Here is a 22,947-nt window from a genome sequence, read left to right on the forward strand (position 1 = left end):
TATGCGTACGTTTCTACAAACTTGAAGCCTGTATGTCAACAGTGTGACTCCAAGCAGCTGAACTCTGAGCACAATTCCACTCTTAAACATTATTCCAAATCACAGTTGTGCAAATCTCAGTACAAAATATGCGCAATCTACCAGTGTGGTGTGTTCACTTTGAAACACCTCAGCCTGATTACCACTTAGTGTTAGTCATGTTGCACATGTGCAAACTCTGAGCGCTCAACTCACAATCACATGTGAGTTGAGCTGAACTCTTGGTAGTGCAGCAATCAGTGTATATTTATTTCATCACCTTTTTCTGTTTGTGCACCAATTTTCTCTTATTTATCTTACTGTCTCTTATCCGTAACACAAGTGTCACATACACACATTAAAACTGTAGATTCTTATCTCAATGGATTTGTAGATTTTTGACAAAATAGTTGAACTCTTTACACTTTGTGGTTAGAACGTCCGCTGCCCCAGCTAATAGCACAGCTACAGAGAATATGTGTATAATACCAGCAGAGGGAGCACTTGTCTTAAAAATACACTTCAGTTCACAACAAGCAGCAAACGACTTTTACAGAAAGAGCATGTGACAAGACAAACACTGGCACGGCAACATCAGACCATTTTTTACTTCTCCTTTGCATGTTCTTGACATGCACAAACAGGGTGAGTGTAATGGATGTAACTAAGGTATAGTGAATCACCCTGTGGCGTGTATCTGCTGTTGATTCAAGTTTGTGCGTGTGTGTGTGTCAGTGTTCTTAGTGACGTGGTAAACTCTAATCCGCTGTAAGCCCAGAGCACCGCGGTAGATGTCCATTAGCGTAATGTGCTGCTGCACATCGTTCCTTCTCTGTCTCTTTCTCCCTCCATCTGTGGCCGCCTTTTGATTTCCTCCTGCATGGAAGAGTGCTACAAATCTGTGTCGATATTGCACGTTTTTGCCATTTATCTCCAAGTTTAGGAAGTCCTTTAAACATGCAGTCAGGATAATCTTCCTGACCTCTGACCACTAAATGGAACAACGCAAGAGGAAAATACATTTTCTCTAATTGGATTTCAGCGCAAGTTATTAACCTCGTCTATTACAAAAAAAAAAAAAAAAAAAGCTGCTTCAATCTCTATAATTTGCCTAGTGTGAAGTATGTCATCTGACTTTAGCTTGATGATGGAAGTCTCCTATAGAAACATGAATATTCAGCAAAACATATTAGGTGAGAGACTAATGGACTTCTATATTCTTTGGTGTACAATGTGGGATATTGATCTTTTATTCATTCTTCACAATTTTGTGCTTATTTAACGTTTAAACCATTTTTATCTCCTGCGTGCCCTGTCTGGAAACCATGTGCTTCTGCAACACTGCAAATTACCCCACTGTGGGATAAATGTGGGATTATCTTATTTTACCTTGAAGGTGACATTTGAGTGCAGACGTGATATTCTTAATCACAAAACCTCAGATATTTGCCATCAAACACAGGTACCTCTTCATCTTGTAGACTCTTGATCGAAACACCGTCATGAACAATGTAGGTTTTAAGCCTTATCCAAGTTCTCCTTAACAAGCCCCTGGCACCTGTTACATAAACCACATAAACTTGATCCTGTTTTGAGGGGGTCAAGAAATACGTACGCACAAATACACTTTAAACCTCTTCCTCTTCACATTCACTCCATTGTTTTTTTGTAAAAAACAGGCCAGAAGCTCAGGTTGGTTCTACAGTTATGATGGTTTTATTGGCATTTCTCACGGTTTTATTTTACAGTGATGGGCACAGCCTGGAAAGGTAAACGGACATGAAACAAAGAGTGGCACTATCGCAGATAAATATGAGCCCCTCCTCTGTGTGGCCTACATATGTAGCATGCAGTTGCCATGTTAGGATATTTTTGCCTGGATAAATGAATTATTCAGTGTTTTCTAGCAGCGGATGGACATGCATAACACACTTAATGCACTACTTTATACTGCTCGGGTGGTTGAACTCTGTAACTCTGCCTAACAGTTGGACTCTGACCTCCTCTCACAATCACATGTCAGCTGTTGTGGTTGGCGCCTAATATTCGTCAGGTAGATAAATCCTACCAATAATACTGCTCAGACTATTAACAAACGTCTCATGTAGACCGACCCTTATGGTACAAATACAAAGGTTTTGTAAGTTGAAATGCATCAATCGAATGTTCAACCTTTGCTTGCAAGATTTAGCTCCCTGAGGAAAAAGCTCCATTCTACACAATCATGGCATCAGATAGTTTTAAAACTGCTCCATCAACAGGGTTGGTGAATTACCGGTGCACAAAAATGCACACAAAATGCCGTGTTTTTACCCAAATGGCCCAAATACGCATCCACGGTCTACTCTGTTATTACGATCGGAGAGGCTCCACAGCTACTCGATAGGACTCTGTGTTTAAACAGCAGCCTCAGTAAAAAGCTGTATGTTCACCTTATCACGTAGACATGTTATCTGATGAATACACAGTGTGTCTTGCGTGGACAAAACCAGAATATCGACACGGGGAAAGGACATATTTGGAAACGAGGTGTACATACAGTTTATATTACACATAAACTTAAAAAAAAAAGAAAAAGAAAAAGAATGATGAAGAAGACAGGACACGTGATCTAGGTCACTGAAGCCGTCCAAGAAGCGCTATGTACAGCGTGGCGAGAGTCTGAGAGGACCCCGAGTAACAGAACTATTATTTCTTGACAAAATCAAAAGAGCGACATCACAGAACAACACTGACGACGAGGGTCGGGAGGGGACGGGGGGGTTTTAAGTGATGCGCAGCGATGGGGGGAAGAGCAGCGAGATGTATGATATGTGAATGTGTGCAAACCTCTACCAGTATCACAACAAAAGCATGGTTTTGCAGCGCCTGCAGTCGAGCGAAGGAAGTGGCCGCCGGGCGTCGGCGTTTGGGGGGCTGGGTTTGGTCGGTGTCGTTATTTTTAGGGGTGACCGGGGGTTACAGGGGAGGTGAAAGCGCTCGTCGCTACAGTTTAGCCACTGCCCAACATCTTTGTAGCACGCTGGTTGGCCTCGTCAATCCTGGTCTTGTTGGAATCAGCCTGAAAAAGGGAAGAAAGGTTAGCTGTCATAGAGCTGTGTGCTAAACACATGTGAGTCTTTAACTAATAAATGAAGTATATCATTTAAATAATTTTCATCAATGAATTTGAATTTGCCCCAAAATGAGCAGCGTTACACCCACTGTTACATAGTCTTATGTTGAGCCTACAGTATAATACGTGATAAAATATCAATGTTACAACAACGATTTCAGATTTTAAACAGTGTGGTAAATCCAGCCTCGCTCTGTTTGCTTTCCATACCTTCTCCTAGAATGAACGCACAGATGCCTGTCAGAGGTCACTATACGTACGTGTCTTCAAAATGTAGCTTGTTAATGTAAAGTACTAATTAAAGTGGCAAAACAAACAGACATTTACACAGTGCGCTCCACGCAGCGTAATGGAATGGCAACTACATCCTCTAGAAATAATGCGTCCTCCCTGGCCAAATACACCGCCACGTGCTCCGTAGCGCCGCTGGTATAAACACGGCTCATTGTGCAGTACCTTCTCCATGATCCTGTCGATCTGGCGGTTCTGGGTGTCGATCTCCTGGCCCATGTCCAGGGCCATGTGACGCAGATTGCCAATGATCCCGCCCACCTGCTCCAGGTTTTCGTCCATCTCATTCTCCCGGGCGTCATCTGTTACCCTAGAAGACACACGAAGAGGAGGCGTGCAACTTCTTACTGGCCCGAGTTTACATGGGAGAAGTTTCAAATGAATTCTTAGGCATCAGTAATATGAACTTCAGCATGTGTGGATACAACAGGAAGGCCTCTGGCTAAAAGTAAGAAGGTATCTATTAACCTTGTGGGTCGATTAATGCGTACCCATTAGGGGTTATAGGTTGTGTCTATCTGTGGTAGCCCTGTTTTAACTTGAGTGATAAATCAAAGTGTCTCTTAATCTAAAGACTTAAGTCAAGATATATTGGAGAAGTTACAATGCAAAGCTCTTTTACATACATGTGAATACAGGATCTTCCATTCTAGATGTACTTCTGTATTATAAAAGCTGGTTTAAAACCAGTGACACATGTGCAACAGGACTCTGTGATCAAATTGCTGATTTTATTTCTTAATATAAAGCAAATTCAATTCCTCCTAAACCGTGATTACTCTACCACAAGGAAACGGAGCTGTATTTACTGACGTACAGACCGTATAGGTGGTGAGATGATGCTGAGTAGCAAATGGACGACCAACTCCAGTATAATATTATATAATATTATGTAATGATGGATTTAAACAGTTTCGTATACATGTATATACACACACACACATATATATTCATAACAGCCATACGAGAACATCCATGCACACGGAAACAACAACATTTCCTGCTACACACAAACCCACACAGACACACATAAATGCATACCTGCGGATGAAGCCCCCGCTGATGGCCATCTGTTCACGTTCGTCCATCACTCTAGCCCCTGGCTGGCTGTTCACCACTCCATCCTGGTTCGCTCCCCAGGCCTGGCCCCCGCCCTTAATCCTACCGCACACACATTATAGTCAGGGACCCTGTAGTTGTTATGTTGTTTGCGTGTGTGTGCATGTGAGAAAGAGCTAATGAATGTGTTTGTGCATATTTAACTGGTTTGTGAAGTGTGTATATCAGGGTAGCCACTGTGTGTATATAAGCATGTATGTCTATGTATGTGCATGCATTTGAGATTAACATATACATATATATATATATATGTGTGTAGAGCACATTGCGAGTTGGTCTACTAAAAGCAACATGCCAGCCACGTATGATGAGGTTTTCATACATGCATTTGCAGTCTGTTAGTTGAATAATTGATCTAGCACGCAGATCAATTGAATCTGAACACAATAAGCTCACGTTAGCTTACGCACGAAAGCGTTTCAAACCCGGAAAACCCCTTTTCCACGTGCACAAGAACACAAACACAGAACATGATAAGCAGACTCCAGACAGAGGGCACACACACACAGACACACACACAGTGAGGAGACATGCAACACAGGACAATGTTGTGAACATGAAAAGAGGAACAGGATCAGGTACATTCTGCATCAGTAAAAAAAAAAAAAAAAGGAAGGAAGGAAAAGAAAAAAAGAGGCACAGTTAGATCAGTAATGGTGAAAAACAAAAGACAAAGTGACCATTTTGAATGAAAGACTAGATGTGATCAGCCCTTCATTTCATCTGGATGGATAGATCTGCAGGACGATGCATACAGTCAAATAAGCAAATGTAATTCTTAGCATTTGCTTTATTATGCTTGGAGTATCTGATAGGTGAAGGTCTCCACTGAGGACAACGCAGTGAACAGAGTTTGCTGCAGTTTGCTGCTGCATCTCACAGCGTTGTGGTAAATCACACCCATCAGGTGCTCCAGTCAAGATAGAACAACAAGCAAGAATCGTTTTTTTTCTCGTGCTATTTGACCCAGCGCTGCCATATACAGAGTTCACATGAATAAAACATGTGACATGACCATAGGATTACATAACAAGTGGTTCATGAGAGGGAGGATCAAAGAGCTATAGAATATACAAGATGTGATCTGGAGGCAGGACCAAGACAGACCACACAGAGGCAGCAGACTGATAATACACTTTCACACAGGAAAAATCGCGTTATGTCAGGTCTATTTTAAAAAAAGAAATCTGACACAAACTCCTACACAGCCACTGCTGCGACGCAGATAATGCAGATTGGATACATGTGCTACTGTCAAGATCCTGCTCAGCCCCGTTTCGGAGAAAAGGAATCATCTGTTGTTAAATGTCAATATCAATTTCACCAGTAAAGTGATGGATCAAATCTTACATGGAAAACAAGGCTTTGGTGCGTTTTAGGCGTTTCTACAAGAAAGTGAAGCAGTAACACCAGATTATCGTCTCTGCATGCCTTTTATTTTCACGCCTTTTATTATGGTTGTTCAGCCACTTGTGTTTTCTATAGCTCTGAGACAGACAGTAACATACAGTACATGTATGGGTTAGAGAGTATTGTTGGCTCAGACATGACTCAGTGGTCATAGTTTGGCGGTTGAGAACAGATCCCACAGGAGTTTGGCAAAGCTGGCAACAGGAATTCATTTAAGATACACAATATGCTGCGACAGGGTTGTTCTTTGGAAAATACGTTTGCCTAACTCGTGCGTGATATTTCATTATGAGAGACAGTGTTGAGGGAAGAGAGTCGGGGAATCCTATAATTAGAAAATGTCATCTAATAACGTGACATATTTCAGCAGCTCTTATTACTTTACTATATTTTTACATTACAGATGAGATTAGCAGCTGTAGCTGCAGTATAGACCTTGACCTGTGTCAAGGCTCACTGTGAAAAATCTAGTTAGTGTACATTCAAAAACAAATCAATCAGTCACCTCATCTTAGACTCAAAATCCCCCAAAATTAAAGGAATCCACTGAGGACTAGTTTGACATTTTGGCAAATATATAACAATATTTGTTGCTTTGCAGAGCGTTTGATGAGAAGATCAACACTGAATACAATAAAATATGGATACGTGTAGCTGAGATTAGCATAAAGTCAGGGGCTAAAAACTAAAGATTTAGACATAAAATAACTAATTAACACATTATGTATAATTTCTTTATCCATACGTAGACGGCCAGGAAATAATCTGGCTCGTAACTCTCATATGAAATCCCAAAATGTAGTTTTTACCACAATTAGCATTAGCTTTGGAGAGGATTAGCATTTAGCTGAGGCTAGCTGTATTCCCGCTGCTGACAGTCTATGTGGTAAGTTAAGCTCGTTCAGCAAATTTGCCATTGATCTCTTTACCTAAGTCTCTGCAAAAAGAAAGAAAGAAAGAAAGAAAGAAAGAAAGAAAGAAAGAAGACATTTCCAAAATGCTGAACTACAATGACCCATCAATTTGTGTATTACTTGATACGTTCAGATTAGCAATGAGTAAGAAGGCAACAAGCTTATTTCATCTTCGGTTGGATTTGAGCACAGCATGATGCATCATGCTGCAGGGTGACAGGGTGGGGGACTATGTAGTTGGGTGTGGGTTTATAGGGTCGGTGGGTGCCGCGGCCAAGGTTCCTCGCTGATGCTGCTACCTGCTGGAAGAGAACATCTCATCTCTCATCCAATGTGGAATGAAGGGCTTTTGAAAACTGCAGCCACTCGGGCTGGAGAGCAAATACAGTAGCGTCGGACCAGTCGTGCACATGTTATGCGTGTTGTTCATGCATGCACCCAGTCTCTCACTCCATGTCTTGCCGTCTTAATTAAAATAGACACACACACACTTGTGCATGCAGTGCCGGTGCCTGTTCAGAGAGTGTGTTGTTGTGGCTTTAGGCCTGACTGCTCACACCACAGTTCACCATGCTCTACACACCAGAAGCAGGCAGACGGATAGAGAGGCAGGTAGGCAGGCACTGAAACACATGCAGTCGGGCGACAGAGGCAGCACCTACTTGTTACAGGGACATGAACAAAGACCACAGAACTGTCCTAGATTGTTCAAATTCTTTTCTGCATCCTTCATGTCCTTATTGATTTGGTCCATCCCCTCCTCGATGCGCTCCAGTTGTTCTGATTACCAACACATTGTCATTTATCCCATCAAAAGAGCGAAAGCACGTGAGAAGAAAAAAGAGGAGGAAGAGGTTGCGGGTGGAAGGAAGGGGGAGGGGGAGTAGAGAGGGGAGACAAAGGAGAAGAGACAAAAAAAGACATTGACTGTGACAAGAGAGACATCAGACATCACTACCACCACCACCACCACCACCAGCACTGGACGGGCAAGAGCGCGCGGCTCCTGGCTGGTACCTACTTTTTAATACATGGGCATATCAGACCACAGCATTGTCCTAAATCTTTTAAATCTTTCTCGGCCTCCTTCAGGTCTGCGTTCACCTTGTTCATGCCCTCCTCCACACGATCAAGTTGCTCTGGTGAGGACAAAGGCATGAGAGCAGTGAAATAAGGGCGACCTCCGTGTCTCTAGGGTCGGCGCTGTACGCTATGCCGCAACAGGCTACATGTTTTGGCTAGGTTAAGCGGAAGGCAAAGCAGGCGACAGGCAACTGCTTACAAGCTGCATTCATCTACACCAGCTTCTAATTTTCTACACCTGCAGCTGCAGCAGTTGACGCTTTTCCTCGGGTTTCTCCTGACTGGAACGTCTTGTTTTCCTACCTCCATCCAAAGGCACACATTCCCTTATCAAGTAATTTCACAGCAGTAGCTGAACCCGCATCGGCAGCAGGGGCGCTTCTGTACATGAAGCCGTTAACTCTGCCTCTTTAACTGAGTAAAGCTGCATGTTAGAAGCAGAGAGTGATGACAAAGAGAGCGAAAGATAGAAAGAAGCATATGGCTACCTTAACAATGCAAAGTTTAACAGTTTAGAAAATCAGATGAGAAATAAAAAAAAGGAAGTCATAGACAAAGAAAGGTTGGATTTTGAAGAGGCAGAAAAGAAAGGAGTACTTAACTACAAATCAACAAATAAACCATGCAGCGAATGACTGAAGTAAAGGAATGGAAAGCATTGTTCAGGAACATGAAGTCTTGCGTACTTCATAACTCAGACGGTCAATCCGGCACAGGGCTATAAAAAGCTCGAATTCAAGGTCACATCCCCTCTCTGTCTGGTTAAAGGTTATATGACAGGAGAGATGCAATCTCTATAATGGACGGGGCACTTTGTCTTCCTGGAAAACCTCTTAAGGGTTTGATTATTCACACTGTAACGCAGACAATAGAGATGATCACATAACTGAGCTACGGATCTTTAACCGGTAAAGTGTCCCATCGGAAGAGGCAACAAATTACATCTTTTTTTAGTTTGTCTGTTTTCTCATTGATCTGATCTGAGTCAGCACCAACCTTACAGTGTTAAACCAACTGAAACTAAAATGGGGACCCTTAATTTAACTAAAAAAGCTTTAGTGATGATTGTTTTGGTTGTTTTATTTCCATTGACTTATCTCGATTTCAACAGCTTGCCCGTTCAGTCACTTGACCTGTTCCAGTTCTCCACTCGCCTTCGTCCACTTCACTAATCAGCCATGTAGTATTTATCCTCCCGGCTCAGCATCTCCCGCTTGCCATATTGTGACATTGAACCGTGTTCCACAGTGGTTCGTTAACGTTCTGTTTTCCTGTATTGAATCCTCATTGTTTTATGACCTCGGGTGAAACTTGGATTTTGTTTTTTGTTGCTCCCTGTCTGGTTTTGCTGTTTGCTTTTTTTTCCATCTGTAAAGTCCCTTTTTGCTTTTAACACTTTATTTCCTATGTTATGCTTCTGAGTCTATAGAATTGGATATGCTGTCCATAAGTGAATTTGTATTGAGATTATCAACAAAGTGCTTTACACTTCCACTAAAAGGACTGGGGCATTACCCCATAAAAAAGCGAGGGTTTGAGTAGAGGAGGAATGTGTATTGTTTATCTTCTCAGCTATGGAAAGTGAGGCCTTCTTGTCCTCTCGCCTGGATAGTGAGTCACTGAGACGTGTTAGTTAGACAGACAGGAAGCAAACAGTGGCCTCTGTACTAACGCCTGATGTCTGGTGGACCCATCTATCATCAAGAAGGGTTCAGGGGTAGAACTTATGCCAAAGCACCTTGAGTCTGTGAGCCATGTAGGAGGTGGACTGAGTCGTATAGTCAGGTTTATTGACTCTCCAGCTCATTTACAAGTTGTTTGTTTCTGCACATATAGACCTCTAAATCTAAATAACATAGATTTCCATTGATGTTACACTAAGTGAGTGAAAACCTTTGGTTAGCTTCCCTGCGGCCAGCAGACCCAAGATCCCATGGCCTTGCTTCCTTCGTTGCTTCGGTTATAGTCACTGTGTGTCATCTGTGTATGAAGGCTTCATCACATGATCGTTAACACATTTGGGCCAAAATGTCTAAAAGATAAAGTGAATTAATCTCTATTACTTGGGATGACGTGGTAAATTAAAAGATGGATGGACTTACACCTTGAGTTATCGGTTTAATCCATCCACTTATCATGAACATAAATCATTTGGCATTTTCCGCTGCGCAGGATTAAAAACCTTGAAAGTTTAGCGCCGCTTGCTAAAATGTTGCATGTACAGTCTTCTCAGTGGCTCACTGACTCAGAGAAATAATCCATCAGCCGTGACTGTGGATCTAATTCAGGTCAACATGCATGTAACGGCCAGGCAGGGAGGCCTCCACCACAGGTAATACATCACTGCTTGACAAACCTCCTCCTCTGTGTGACCTGTTTGTGTGTGAGCACACGTGTGCAAGTGTGTGTGTAAAGGGCAGAGGGATTAGTCACATCCCAGTTTACAGCTCAACAAGACTGTATTAATTACTACAGGCTTGGCAAGCTATTACGTCCTGGCGTCTTTTCTTTAATGGCGATATAAGAGGGAACCCTTGAAGTAAATAACTCGGCAAATGCGGCGGCAACAGCAGTAAACATTGCCATTGTTAATCCTCGAGAGAGAGAGAAGGACGGAAAGCAAGATCGAAGCTACATCATTACTGCAGCCACGGTTTGTGTAAAGACAAAGGAAGGGGAGAAGAAAATAGCATTGATCAGGAAAAAAAAAAAAGAACAGCAAACGAAAGAGGAGAAGAGAGCGTGAAATATAGAAAAGAAAAGGAAAACAAAGGCAAAGAGGGTCAGGTGCAGAGGACATTAGCTTAGAGGCTCGGGTAATTTAAATCTGGGAATTGATTGCTGTCCTGTGATAACAGCTTTGAGCTGAGCAGCAGCAGTTTCTCTGGAGGGGAAGTAGACGGGGGGAGGGAAAGAGGGGGAAACAGGCTATCTGTTCCTTTGACAGGCCAATTAGACTGCTCCTTCATGCATGGGACCGAGCACAAGCCTTTGGTAATAGACGCATATTCTATGGCTATGCTCTACAATCAGTGGCTTAGGGTTGCACGTGCATTCACGAGACTATACTTATTTACTTTATTGTGGATGGAAGTAGAAAAAAAGTCTTCAAGCACACTGTAAACGTTATACGGCTCAAACATGAGTCTTTTGCTATAAACAAGATTTTAAAGGTAAAACCTGCCAGAGAAGCCAGACTTCAGGGGTTCTGTCCCAATATGCTCATTAATATCTTTCTAATATTTAATTTAGACTTCATTTAATATTGATGCAGTCGTAAATCTGGAGAGGTGAGCTGAGGTGAGGCTATCCAGCTACTCTTCTGCACCCTAAAATAATACGTGTTGATCAGATGTTCCTCCTTACGCAACGGAGAAGGAGAAACACATATCGGAGTGTGTGGTGGAAGGTGACAGGATGGGGCGGCGTTCCTAAACCTCTCTCCTGCTGCCTTCATTAAACATTCTCAATGTTTCCATCACTAATTCACAAGCGCTAATGAACGCGGATGTTTTTCATCACGTTGCCTGAGCACGATGTCCTTATTAAAATTCAAAAAAGAGATTTACTTCATTGGGGAGTATTATAAAAACGTTTGAAATATCTGAAAATATGTGTTGGTAGTTGGTAGCAAGAGAACATAATCAGCATCGTACTATGTCACTTGACTCTGATTGTACTGCCACAGTGGTTTATTTTTTTATTTAAATAAATGTAATTTTTTATATAGACTTATATCAAATTTATATATAGGCAAAGTCAATGTCAGTTTCAGTTATGTTTTTATCAGTTAGGTGAGGTAAGTATAGTAGTGGAGTCCCACACTGAGGCCTTTGTAACAAAAAAAAGTAGTTAAAATCACTGGAGCAGAGGCTGAGATAACCTGATTTATAATCCAGTAAATGGGTTGAACTCCAAACACTTGGGATCTGTCATGGTCTTGTAGTTTTTGCACCTCTGTTGTAAACCGGTTTCTTTGTGTTTCCAGTTTTTATTTTGTAAACTGGAACTTGGAACATTAATTTCATCTGTGTCTCTTCACCCCTCTGCCCACGTGTGATTATGTAGTCCTGACTTTTTCAAGTCGCCTGTGGATTTTCAGTTACAGAAAATGAATGTTCTGTCACCCCTGTGGATGTTTCCTACAGTGGGTTTTCAATTCAGGTGTTTGTGCTTTCCCGTTTTCTGAGTTTTTGTTCGTTTTTTTTCGTTTCACCCAATTTATTTATTAGAATTTATTTCTACACTGCCATTCATCTGCAGCGCTTTTTGTTCCTTATTAGTAAGTTTTCATAAATGTTATTTTGCTTCCTGAGGGTCGGGTCCTCTCCAGGTCACACAAAATAAGTCTGAGATGTAGCGAGGGGAGGAATATTATAATACAAACGGTCAATTTTTTGTCAAATAATGCTTATTTTTTCTTCTGACATTTCTTTGGTATTTTTTAATTATTTATGTCTCTAAAACTCTAAATTGAAGAAATATGAGGAGGACAGATAATCACTTTGACATTGACAAACTATTCTCTTCTCTTTTAGAGTTACAAGTAAATTAAACGACTGGTAAAATGAGCAGTGTCTCTTTAATTTTTAAGGAGGCTAGTGTTATAAATCAAGGTAGAACAAAAACAAATGCAGTGGAATATGAGATAATGTTGTATGTGTTTGTGCCATTAAAGAGTCACATTTATCATTATTTCAGCTCATAAAGGATAAAGGTAACAGTCAGTCAGTCCTGAAAATGTGCCAACCATGTATAAGAGAGCAGGTTTAAATGTGCTGCATGTCCTTGATCTATGGTTCAACCAACACATGACTAACATACAAACTGTGCAATCAATGAGATTGACTCAATACGTCTGTATCTGTCCAACAAATGAGCATAAAGGTGGAGTGGAAGGCAAAGCAGAAGTGTAGCTCAACAGTAATATCCAGTATAATCATGTTTGACTCTTCAGACCTGACTTTCTTTTACCTGACTTTTTATATATTCTTGGTATGTTTTTGTATATTATTTTGTAATATATTGTTACTTCCTTAGACTTATGTATGTGTTTATTGCACCAAACATCAAGACAAACTAGGCAATAAATAATAAATCAGACTCTAGCTAATGTTTGCTAATGCAAAGAAACGTGTGGCCCTCCCGGTTTGAACATTACAGACCTGCAAATGTCAATGATGTAATTTGGTCTAAGACTGTACAACATTATACTGGACGCACTGATGACGACTCTCCCGTTTTACAACTGCAGCAGGAGAGTATCAGGAGCGGAGCAGATTGAAGTTCAGTGAACCCTCCCTGACAACTTACCTCCCTGCTCATCCAACATGACCAGAGTCCTGATTCCGGCATCTTTACTCTAACAGACAGACAGAGAGAAAAAGAGGTGACAGCGAAGGAAAGAAGTGAAGGGGGGGAAAAAAGAAGAAGAAATGTGACAGATGAGTGAAGGTCAACAGAGAGGAGCGGAGCAGAGTTAGAGTCAGAACAGCAGAACTGGGTCAAATTACAATTTGAAATCACATTTTCGAAACTGATCTTCGACGGCACGGCGGAAATCAGTTTGACATTTTCTTGCGGTAAGATTGATATCACTTTCATGTCAGCGTGCTAAATATAAGCCAAGAGCAGAAAGCCTGGAAACAAGAGTGTCGCTTATTTGGCTGTTTTCAATTCTCTGTGAAGAGCTCCTCACCTCTCAATACCTCTAAAGATAAATAAAATGGAAACTTAATGCAATCGTTGGACTGAGTCATTCGAGCTGTTTTATCTTGTTTCCGGTCTTTGTGCTAAGCTACGCTAAGCTAACCCCATAACAGAAGCAAGTTTCTGAAAATGTCTAACTATGGAAGTAACCAGTGCAAAGAAATGAGATTTCACACGCTACATTTGACCCATAAATTGTGCAAAGCCATGGAAATAAAACACAGCAGTCGAAAGAAACGAGAATCTGATTTCAAAAATTAAGTGTGTATGATTTAATAAGCTCCTGGGACCCAGCGTCCTCATATGGGGACATTAAGTTTGTGGCAACTTATTCTGCTTCATTATAACTTTTATCCTCTTAACTTGATGTTAGTTAATTCTACAGCCGATCAGGTAACAAAAGTGGACAAGGTACAAAACCCCTCATCAAATTTTTACAGTTTAAACTTCTTTATTTATGCTTATTATTTTTTTTAGTTTAATATGACAAATTCTATCAATAGTAACAAGCTATAACTTTGCTAATTAGCAAGTACTCGATTGAGGACATTTGGGACTTCATTATTTGCAATTCTGCTTTTGCACAGACATGAAAATGAACAGTTTTATATTTTGTTCCATATTGGTAACTTTATTATAATATTGAGTGAAATAAACCCCATGTCCACACATGAAGACATTATTTTCTCCCCCTAAAACTACTTCCTGTTCAAAGACAATGCTTAGTTTTTATTGTTCCTACTAATCATTAAACTATGTGCCTGTGTGGTGCCTGTGCTGCATGAAATGAGCTAATTTATTAATCAGTGTCAGACTCACCATTTGGTATCATAATTTTTACCGCTTAGTACAGCTCATCAAAAACATAACTACAAGCTTCTAAAATCTCAGAGACAATCACAAAGCTATTCCTATCTGGTCCTTCACAGAATGTTGGAATAAATAAACTCGTCCACAAGACAGCATGTCCTATATGTGTTATGTTCTGCGAGCTGCTCCAGGAGATCCGCTGACAAAGCTCCAGTACTGAGTTGGCTTACATACTTGGCGCAACACGCTCAGACACACACAAGCAGCGGCACACGTACACACAAAAAGCCGAACATCCATGCCCGCTCGTATGCCGTTATGTCTCTGTGCATGGACTTCATCACATAATAACACACTTCGGTGAGCACACAATAGCCACATTAACCACTGTGCTACAACCCAACAACAGCGCTCTGGTCTCTGTGAGCCTGAGGCCTCCTGTGACAGATATTAAAGTCCAATGGCCGTTCACTTCACGCATCAGTTATTTTTGATCAAAGTGTGCTCTGACCTTCTTGGAGCAGATAAATGGGGACCAGTGCTTGAAACCAGATAGATGCACTACTGATATTAGTATATATTAAAACAAACTGGAAGGGGGGGAAAAAAGCCATAGGCATTGGATCTGTAATAGTGTTAGAGAACTTTAACTGCTGTTCATGAATTTTCTCTGGATGACTACAAATCAAATTAGGAGGAGATAAGAGAGTTATTTAAATAAGCTTTGAGGAAATAATAAATAAGTCTAAACCAAAAAAATGCATCATTTGTATTTGCACGCACATATTCAGCGGGAGACCTGCTTGTTTATCTCAAGAGGAAAGATGAGAAAACACAGAGATGCAAGTCAGCCATGGACTCAGAACAGGATGTGTGACCACGCCAACTGGCATAGTCAGGTATGGTGACATCACCTCTTTATGCATGGCTGGTTAAAGACATGCACACAGGCATCCCTGGGACATGGTCCTTGGAAGAGAGAGATTAACAGAGGTGAATATTTTCAAATGAAGTAATCTTTCTTTCTCTTCTTAGCCGCAGTGCTGACACGAAGCAGGCTTTTAAGCACATTCGACGCATCTGTGAAGACTGTCAGTTATTCAGGTCACGGTATAATGAGTCACGTGAGTCTTCAGCTCTCAGAACCACTTGGATGAGCGGTGAAACGTCAAGGAGAAAAAACGAAGACAGGAAAACAAGTCCTGCCTTCTGTTTTAGCTTTGCTGCTTACATTGAGTACACTCTGCTACAATTGTTGCTTTATTTTTTTAATATTATTTATTTATTTTTTGTCAATCTGTGCTCTGGCCCCAGACCTTTGTTGTTTTCAGTAAAGTGATATAAAAATGTTGCCTAGAAGCTCGGTGTGGGTCCGCATCAGTTACAGTCCACAAAACACAAGTGGTATTGATTTTTTACTTTGATATGAAATCTGATGTCTCCTGAATCTATTCTAATTCAGTCACTTATTCAATTCAATCATCATTTGTATGTTAAACATAAGAAAAAAATAAAAATCCCCATCAGGATTTTATAGTTTCATACAAAGAAATGAAAACTGCTGCATAATGTTCTCAGATATAGCACACTGTAGTTGTTGGACAGAGCCCACCTTGCACTTTCCTCTGTGTCGAGTTTTTGTGCTAAGCCAGGCTAACTATGCATAGAAGAGAGTGGTAAGTCCCCTTATTCAACTCTCAGCATGAAAGCGTGTGAAAATATTACTGTCTAAACATTGATTTAAAGCATGATTTATTTTCTCCAAAACCACAAGAACAATTTCTCTTGGGTTTAAATTCTGCAGAGTAAAAAGTATCTATCCTCTCCTGGAATCATTATCCGACACAGATCACATACGCATGATGAGCTTTAAACATCAGCACACATGGAGAGGAGACTCCTGCTTCACAAGATAATTTGCTGACTGATCAGCTTGATGTCCATCACAGATTCCTTTCTATCTGCTGCGCCCTTCACACTCCCCTCATCTAATTTCTCATCTCACTGTCTCACTTTCCTTTGTTCATTTCCGTCTCCCTCGCCCGCTTTCTTCAAATTTCATTCGGAGCCGCCATGCAGTGTTTCATTTCTGTTCCCTGCACGCCCCAGAGCAAAGATAACAGGTTTCATAAAATCCTTAATCTGTTGATCTTTTCTGATAAACCCTTTTCACGAAAATGCACCGAAGTTGTTGCACATTCTTTTCCAATAAGACAATTCCCTTTACCCCACTGTTGATATACTTCAGGTAGGGATCATCCCTATGTTCCCCGCTTTGTATGTGACCGGGGAACATAGGACCCTTTTTTTAAAAAAGGGTTAGGAACCCGGGGAACATAGGAACACTCCCCTTCAGGTAGTGGATTCTTATTATTCTGCTAATGCATGTAGGTTGTGACCATTCGTCTGAACAAATATTTGCCATTTTTGCAATGTAAATAACAAATTTGTGGATAAATACTAAATGAAAGCCGTACCGGATCAACACCATACATCACAGTCACTTCAATGTCAATTAAAAATATAAATGCAATGAATTTTAAATAAGGACTTTATACGGGTGCTGCTAATGCACCACATTTTCCTCAGCCCACGACCGACAGCATCAGCCCAGACAAACGGACTCGGTGAAGCCTTCCTCCATTACAGACCTGCCCTCTTCAACACACATGCAGGCCTCTGCCTCCACTGCACTGTGTGACATCACGTGCCATACATCAAGATAATGGCACAATTAGCGGCGGCTCAATTAAATTTTTATACTACTTATAGATCCAGCTGACTTTGTCCCTGTGACTTTCAGTCAGTTCATTTGCGAGGGAGCTGAGCACCGCCGTAGACGTGTCAGCGAGTTGACATGTCCCACTACTTTCCCACTGGTCCCGAGTACGGGTCACACTCATACATAATTCATTATACTTCAAGAGCTGGAATCGGACATACAGAAGGTCTGCTTTGTTAATACACAGCAGTGTGATAAAAAAAAAAAAGGCGGGTTTGTGTTTCCGGGAACAGTGTGATAGGTTCACCAGTAATGAATACATGTGAACTAATAATAATAAAGTATTTACATGGATTTTTTAATGATGAGTTAAACAAGCGACTACCAAGTCCAGAGCAGAGTAAGATGTATTAATCATGAACATAGGAAAGCAAGTTAGAGCTGCAGAGTATTAAGAAATATGGATGTGGTAAATCAAAAATCATGTCACAGAAAACTCCTAGAAATGAAAGAAGAAGGAAGGGTTGAATTCAAGTTAGAAGGTTAATGGGACTGTGGTTTTCCTTCAGTTATGCTCTACAAATAATAATGTAAATTGATTTTCAAATAAATGTGGCCGTGCAGCGGTCAACACTGTAGCCTCAGCGCAAGACGGCCCTGGCTTCTTCCCACCGTCCCAAGGCGTGCTTGCTAAGTTAATTGGTGATTCCACACGTGCTGTAGGTGTACATGTGACTGAGAATGGTTGTGTTAGTCCTGTCGCAGACCGGTGACCTGTACAAGATGTATCACACCTCTCACTGGGTGTCTGCTGGGATAGGCTCCAAACCCCCCCAGGACCTTCTAAGTGGGAAAAGATGATGGATAGACAAGACACAATCTTCAACATGTGCAGTTTTAAGAATGCAAATGCATTGTCAGTAGACTTTTCTTAATAGCAGACATATTGTCTTGTCACGCACAGGTGCAGTTTGCGTTCTTCTAAAGTAGTCCTACTCTTGTGCATGCTGGCTCACAGTAGTAGTTTAGTGAGAAGCTTAATGGAACGGCGCCATCACTGATTCTCAAACTGTCCTTCCACGCTGTGTTGAATCATAGGTTTACTGCGAAAACTTTTTATTATCATGTAATTGTGATATTGACTTAAATAATCTTAAGGTATCAGTATGCCTCGAAGCAAGAAGATACCGATCAGAGAGTCGCCACAGGGTTTGATCATCGTCAAAATCAAATCGTAGAAATCTTTTACACGTTAACTGACAAACTATTTTCTTACTTTGTCTCAGTTACAAGCTGTTTAGCTAAGCTTAGAATAAAAAAATACTTTTCAGCAACTCTGAAGCTCAGTAAATAACATTCCAGTGTTTAGTTAGGCTTTAGTTTGCAAAGGTACCTGCCAGGGAGTCACTGCTATCAATTAAGAAATAGTCCAGCACATAAAGCACCTTCCACCATTTGTATGGATTAAACATAGGAGCTGTAATGTTTTCATTAATGGTCTTTAAAGGTGATGATAAACAGATTCAGGCTTCCTCTTTCCTCCTGTTTACAGTCGTTATGCTAAGTGATGCTAGTCCCCTCTCACCTTAATCTTTGTGATTAACGCACAGACAGAGGGGTGTCTAGATGAACAAATAGACAGATCAGACAAATCTAAACACAAATACTAGCCTCCAATAGTTTTGAGAAGAGTGCAGCACAGAGCTGAGACTTTTATTCTCAGGATGTGTGTTTTGGAGAATATGAATGTGTGCAGAATCAGAGCCGGACTGAGATGGACCCCAGGACAAGTGTGGTTTGACTGCTCTCCCTTATTCAATTAGTTTAAGCCTCACTATAAGCCCTTTGAGCTCAGAGGTCATGAGGATTGCTAGCACGTGCTTACAATTCCCTGCATGAACACAATCACTTTCATGCCTAAAAAATGAAAAATACTAGTATACTAAAGTTATTCATGCCCCAGACCGCACAACATCTGGGGGCAAGAACTTGAATAAGCCAAAAGTCATTTTTATGATGTTTCAAGTGTACTATCAGTTGGAACATGTTGACTCTCATCCATGCTGCCTCAGTGCTTCCATTACAGTCTATACTGAGCTCATTTCCCTGGAGATGTTAAGTGAGAGCGATAAAAAGCATATAGCCAAACTTGAAGAGAAGCCAAACATGACACGTCAGCTGTTTGCCTCTGAGTATTTCACTGGTTTACAACTTGAGACCAGAGTCTGGGATAATCACATTCTGCACTAACAAAACCTCAGGACATTTTCCAACCCCGCAGCAGTTGAAACAAATAAATGGCATTCCCATGGCATTATCTTCAAAGGTCAGATGTTCAGGAACTGTCAATGAAAAACCTTGTCTGTAGAGGAGGCCGCTGTTTGGGTCAGCCTCAGGTCTCGCTCTGTCCCTCCTGGCTTTGTCTCATTAAGACAGTGTGACTTGTACAGGGGTTAGAGCGGCACCATGTCTCTGCCGCTGTGGGAACATGTTCAACTAACTCAACTTTTCTTGGCTGATGCAGTGTGAAGCTAACATGCCACACAAAGGTCTGGTTGTAATATTCCTAACTATGTCTTAAATGTTTTCTTTTCCTGGCTTAATAAAATTATCTAAACACTTGATTTAGCACGCCTACAGCTGGACCACCTATAAGTGTGCCCAGTCACGGCTGGACACGCCTACAGACGGACCACCTTTTTAAAATGACACTTTTACCAGGTGACGTCTCTGAAGAAGACTGCAGATGATAGTCGAAACATGTCAGGCATTTAAAATCTTACCTATCCCCTTTGTCTTACCAGAAGAATCAAACACCATTATTGAAAGTTTAAAGAAGAAAAAAATGAAATTTTGATCTCTTATACATCGTGCAGTAACACCAGGGAAGTGTCCAGTGTCATAAAGAATAATCTTAAGTGACAAAAAGGAACATGAATCCCTAAAACAGAAAGAATGGACACCATAGAGTCTTGATCTCAGCATCATGGAGTCAGTGTCGGATTACATTAAGACGTAGACTGATACAAACTACATCCAAACAGGAGCAACCTACCTGCCGAGTACCCCACACACACACACCACTGTTTGTATGTGCACCTGGATCACCTGCTCTGTTTTAAACGCATACATGGATCAGATTGGAGTCTTTTCGGTTTCCTGCACTTTGTACGGAGAACATATTTTACAACTTGTCTCAATCCAAGTGAAACTACCTCACGCACATACAAAGCAAATGGGAGGAGTGAGTGTGCGCCAGGAGAGCAATGGTAAATGTCAACAAATGAAAAGACAGAGGCAAATAATTGCTTCGTCTCGCTTGCTCGCTCCCTCTGCCTCTGTTGTGACTTTTAGTGTGACCTACAGTATGTCACTGAATCACTGGACTCACCTCTTCAACCAGAGCCAGCATACGCCGAGTGCTCTCCAGGGACTGTAGGGAGAAAGAGAGCAAATGATTAGCAGAGACACAATACAACATGTAGGTGTTAATGAGAACTTTGAAGACGAGTCTACAGGTGGACGAATTAGAACTGAAGCCAGCTAAGATAAGATATTCAAATAATGCCGACGGTCCTATTATCAACCCTGATTTATCCTCACCTGATAATTGAGGTGATTCCTTTTGTTCACTGACTCTACTGAATCTCTTGAAACTCTATTTCTTGAACTTTCACCCTTATTTCACTCTTTCTCCTAAAGACTAATCTTCTCATCCTCTGCTTCACCCCCATGTTGTCCAATCCATCCATCCATCCCAGCCCTCCCTACTTCTCTTTTCCTCCCATCAGTGGTGCCTCATGGACTTGCATTATCTCCTCATGAATGTTTAATGAGGCCATTTGAGCTGCTCTATTATTCCGCTGCAGAGAATTATCCTCTCTTCCTGAGCCCGACTCAACTCATTAAAAAGGCCAAAGTTCTTCCTTATCCAGAAAAAGCTCAGTCTTGATGAAAGAGACTTAAAGAAGCAACGGCTAAAACAAGAGACGGTCACATTAGAGCAGCTCCGTCCGTCAGGTTGGAGGCTTCCGAGACACGTTCATGAGAACGGGTCATTTGGAAAAGTCAAATCATAATTGGGGTGTCACAGAAAAGCTTCATCACGCTGCCGACCACATCACTGCTTCACAGTTTCTCTGCCTCCTCCTATTCTTACTGTCGCAGCAGTTAACAGATTTGTAAATCCAGGGCCACATGACACCAAGTACTTCTGCTACTGTTCATGAAATACTTCAGTGTTTGTGCGTCTTCTGCTTTACCTCATCAGCTATCTGGTCCGCACGTGTCTGCAGGTCGGCCAGCTCATTGCGCATGTCCGCTTCGTCCGCCATGGTGACTGTTGAACTTTGACCTCAAACAAGAAAAACTGGAATGAAGAATAAGAGAGAGAGAGAAGGAGAGAGTTACACTTTTAAATCTGTATTAGTAAAGTTATCACTTCATCAATTAACATCAGTATATGTACGCATCCATCATAGATGGATGAAGGGATGGGGGAGGGGCTATAGCAGAAGTAAGGGATCGGCAATGACGAACGGTAGGCGCACATGTCTCTAGTGTCACAGTGTTGCACTTCGTTTGTAATAAAATATAGAAATAAAACAAATCTAGAGCTGCCTTACACTGCAGCTGCATTTCTGAACCCTGATGTTAAAATGTGACAAAATGAACTGCACAATCAAGAAGAAACATTCTGTCAACAGCACGTAAACAAACCGCCGTGCATGAGGATGAGCAAAGTTTTGCGACTTTAAGACAACTTCAGCTGCAGAGTAGTGGCTGAGGTTAAAGAGTTTTATCTCACAAGCACAAACACCAGGAACAGACACTCGCAACGTGCTTTTACAAGAACACTGTAGTCTAGGATTCCTGCTACAGATGCTCCGAGTTCAAAACTCAACCCTGATAACCCTGGACCTCCCCCTCGACGTATCAGGACAGGGACATGGATCTATTTTTGTTGCTGTGATGCTCATCCAGGACAGTAGTTTCATGCAGCCGCGCGCAGCAGCAGCAGCAGTATGAAAAATGTATGCGACTCTGTTACTCTGCAGTCTGACAGAGCGACGTCCTGCTGCTGCTGCTGCTGCTGCTGCTGCTCTGTCTCCGTCCCTCCATCTCTTCCTCCGTTCCCCCGCCCGCTGTCTCTCAGGCCAATGAATCCTTTAAGGAGACAAATAATCGGATCTGGTCCAATCAGATCTCATTTGTGAGTCTAATAAGTTTTTGTTTCTATTGCACAAATCTCGTCGAAGAGTTTCTGTTCTAACGTGGCTTGTCGCTGTTATAAATTTAACCACCCGGCAGCTTTCAGCTCGGGGATCATTAAAGCTTTATGTAATCTAATCTACTGCAACGTACAGTGTAGCGAAGGGACTGAGGGACCGCTGGCTGTTGGAGCCCATCAGGCACCGTGGTGGAGGATTTTTATTAGCCTGCCACGGCAGAATAACATTTAAAACAAGTTTACACGTCAATTTAAAACACAACAAATGTGCCCTGCAAAAAAAAAATTTAAAAATTGATGCTCCAGCTCTTAACTTGCTGGTAACTCGCACAATTTTGCCTCCTGTTTTGTGCTCATCTGCAGCATCCTAGCATCGATCAATCAGACCCTGTCACGCTGTCTCTGAGGTGAATACACACAAGGTCAGTTTGAGGCACAGCTGGATGATAAAGTATCTCCTTGTTCTGCCCTGCCTCTGTCTGTCTGTCTGTCTGTCTGACTCTACCTCCATCTCTGCGGAGTCGTA

The 22,947-nt window shown here is 41.6% G+C and overlaps 1 protein-coding gene across 3 annotated transcripts in view; it reads right to left on the bottom strand.

Annotated features, from left to right (window-relative positions):
• Window positions 1-1,711: 1,711 nt before the first annotated feature.
• Window positions 1,712-22,947, bottom strand: part of LOC125005198 (synaptosomal-associated protein 25-A-like) — a 33,210-nt gene continuing 11,974 nt past the window's right edge. Inside the window, exons 2-9 of one of the 3 annotated variants that reach the window (XM_047580312.1) lie at window positions 21,454-21,560; window positions 20,583-20,624; window positions 13,264-13,312; window positions 7,530-7,647; window positions 5,126-5,128; window positions 4,466-4,585; window positions 3,590-3,734; window positions 1,712-3,079 (exon numbers count right to left, since the gene is read on the bottom strand). In XM_047580312.1, the coding sequence (XP_047436268.1) occupies window positions 3,011-3,079; window positions 3,590-3,734; window positions 4,466-4,585; window positions 5,126-5,128; window positions 7,530-7,647; window positions 13,264-13,312; window positions 20,583-20,624; window positions 21,454-21,525 (618 nt within the window). In that variant the 5' untranslated portion in view covers window positions 21,526-21,560 and the 3' untranslated portion in view covers window positions 1,712-3,010. Of the gene's footprint in view, window positions 3,080-3,589; window positions 3,735-4,465; window positions 4,586-5,125; window positions 5,129-7,529; window positions 7,648-7,888; window positions 8,007-13,263; window positions 13,313-20,582; window positions 20,625-21,453; window positions 21,561-22,947 lie in introns of all 3 variants that reach the window. The other 2 variants (XM_047580313.1, XM_047580314.1) reach the window with 2 other exon arrangements.

Source organism: Mugil cephalus, chromosome 3, assembly GCF_022458985.1.
Source record: "Mugil cephalus isolate CIBA_MC_2020 chromosome 3, CIBA_Mcephalus_1.1, whole genome shotgun sequence".
Lineage (NCBI taxonomy): Eukaryota > Metazoa > Chordata > Actinopteri > Mugiliformes > Mugilidae > Mugil > Mugil cephalus.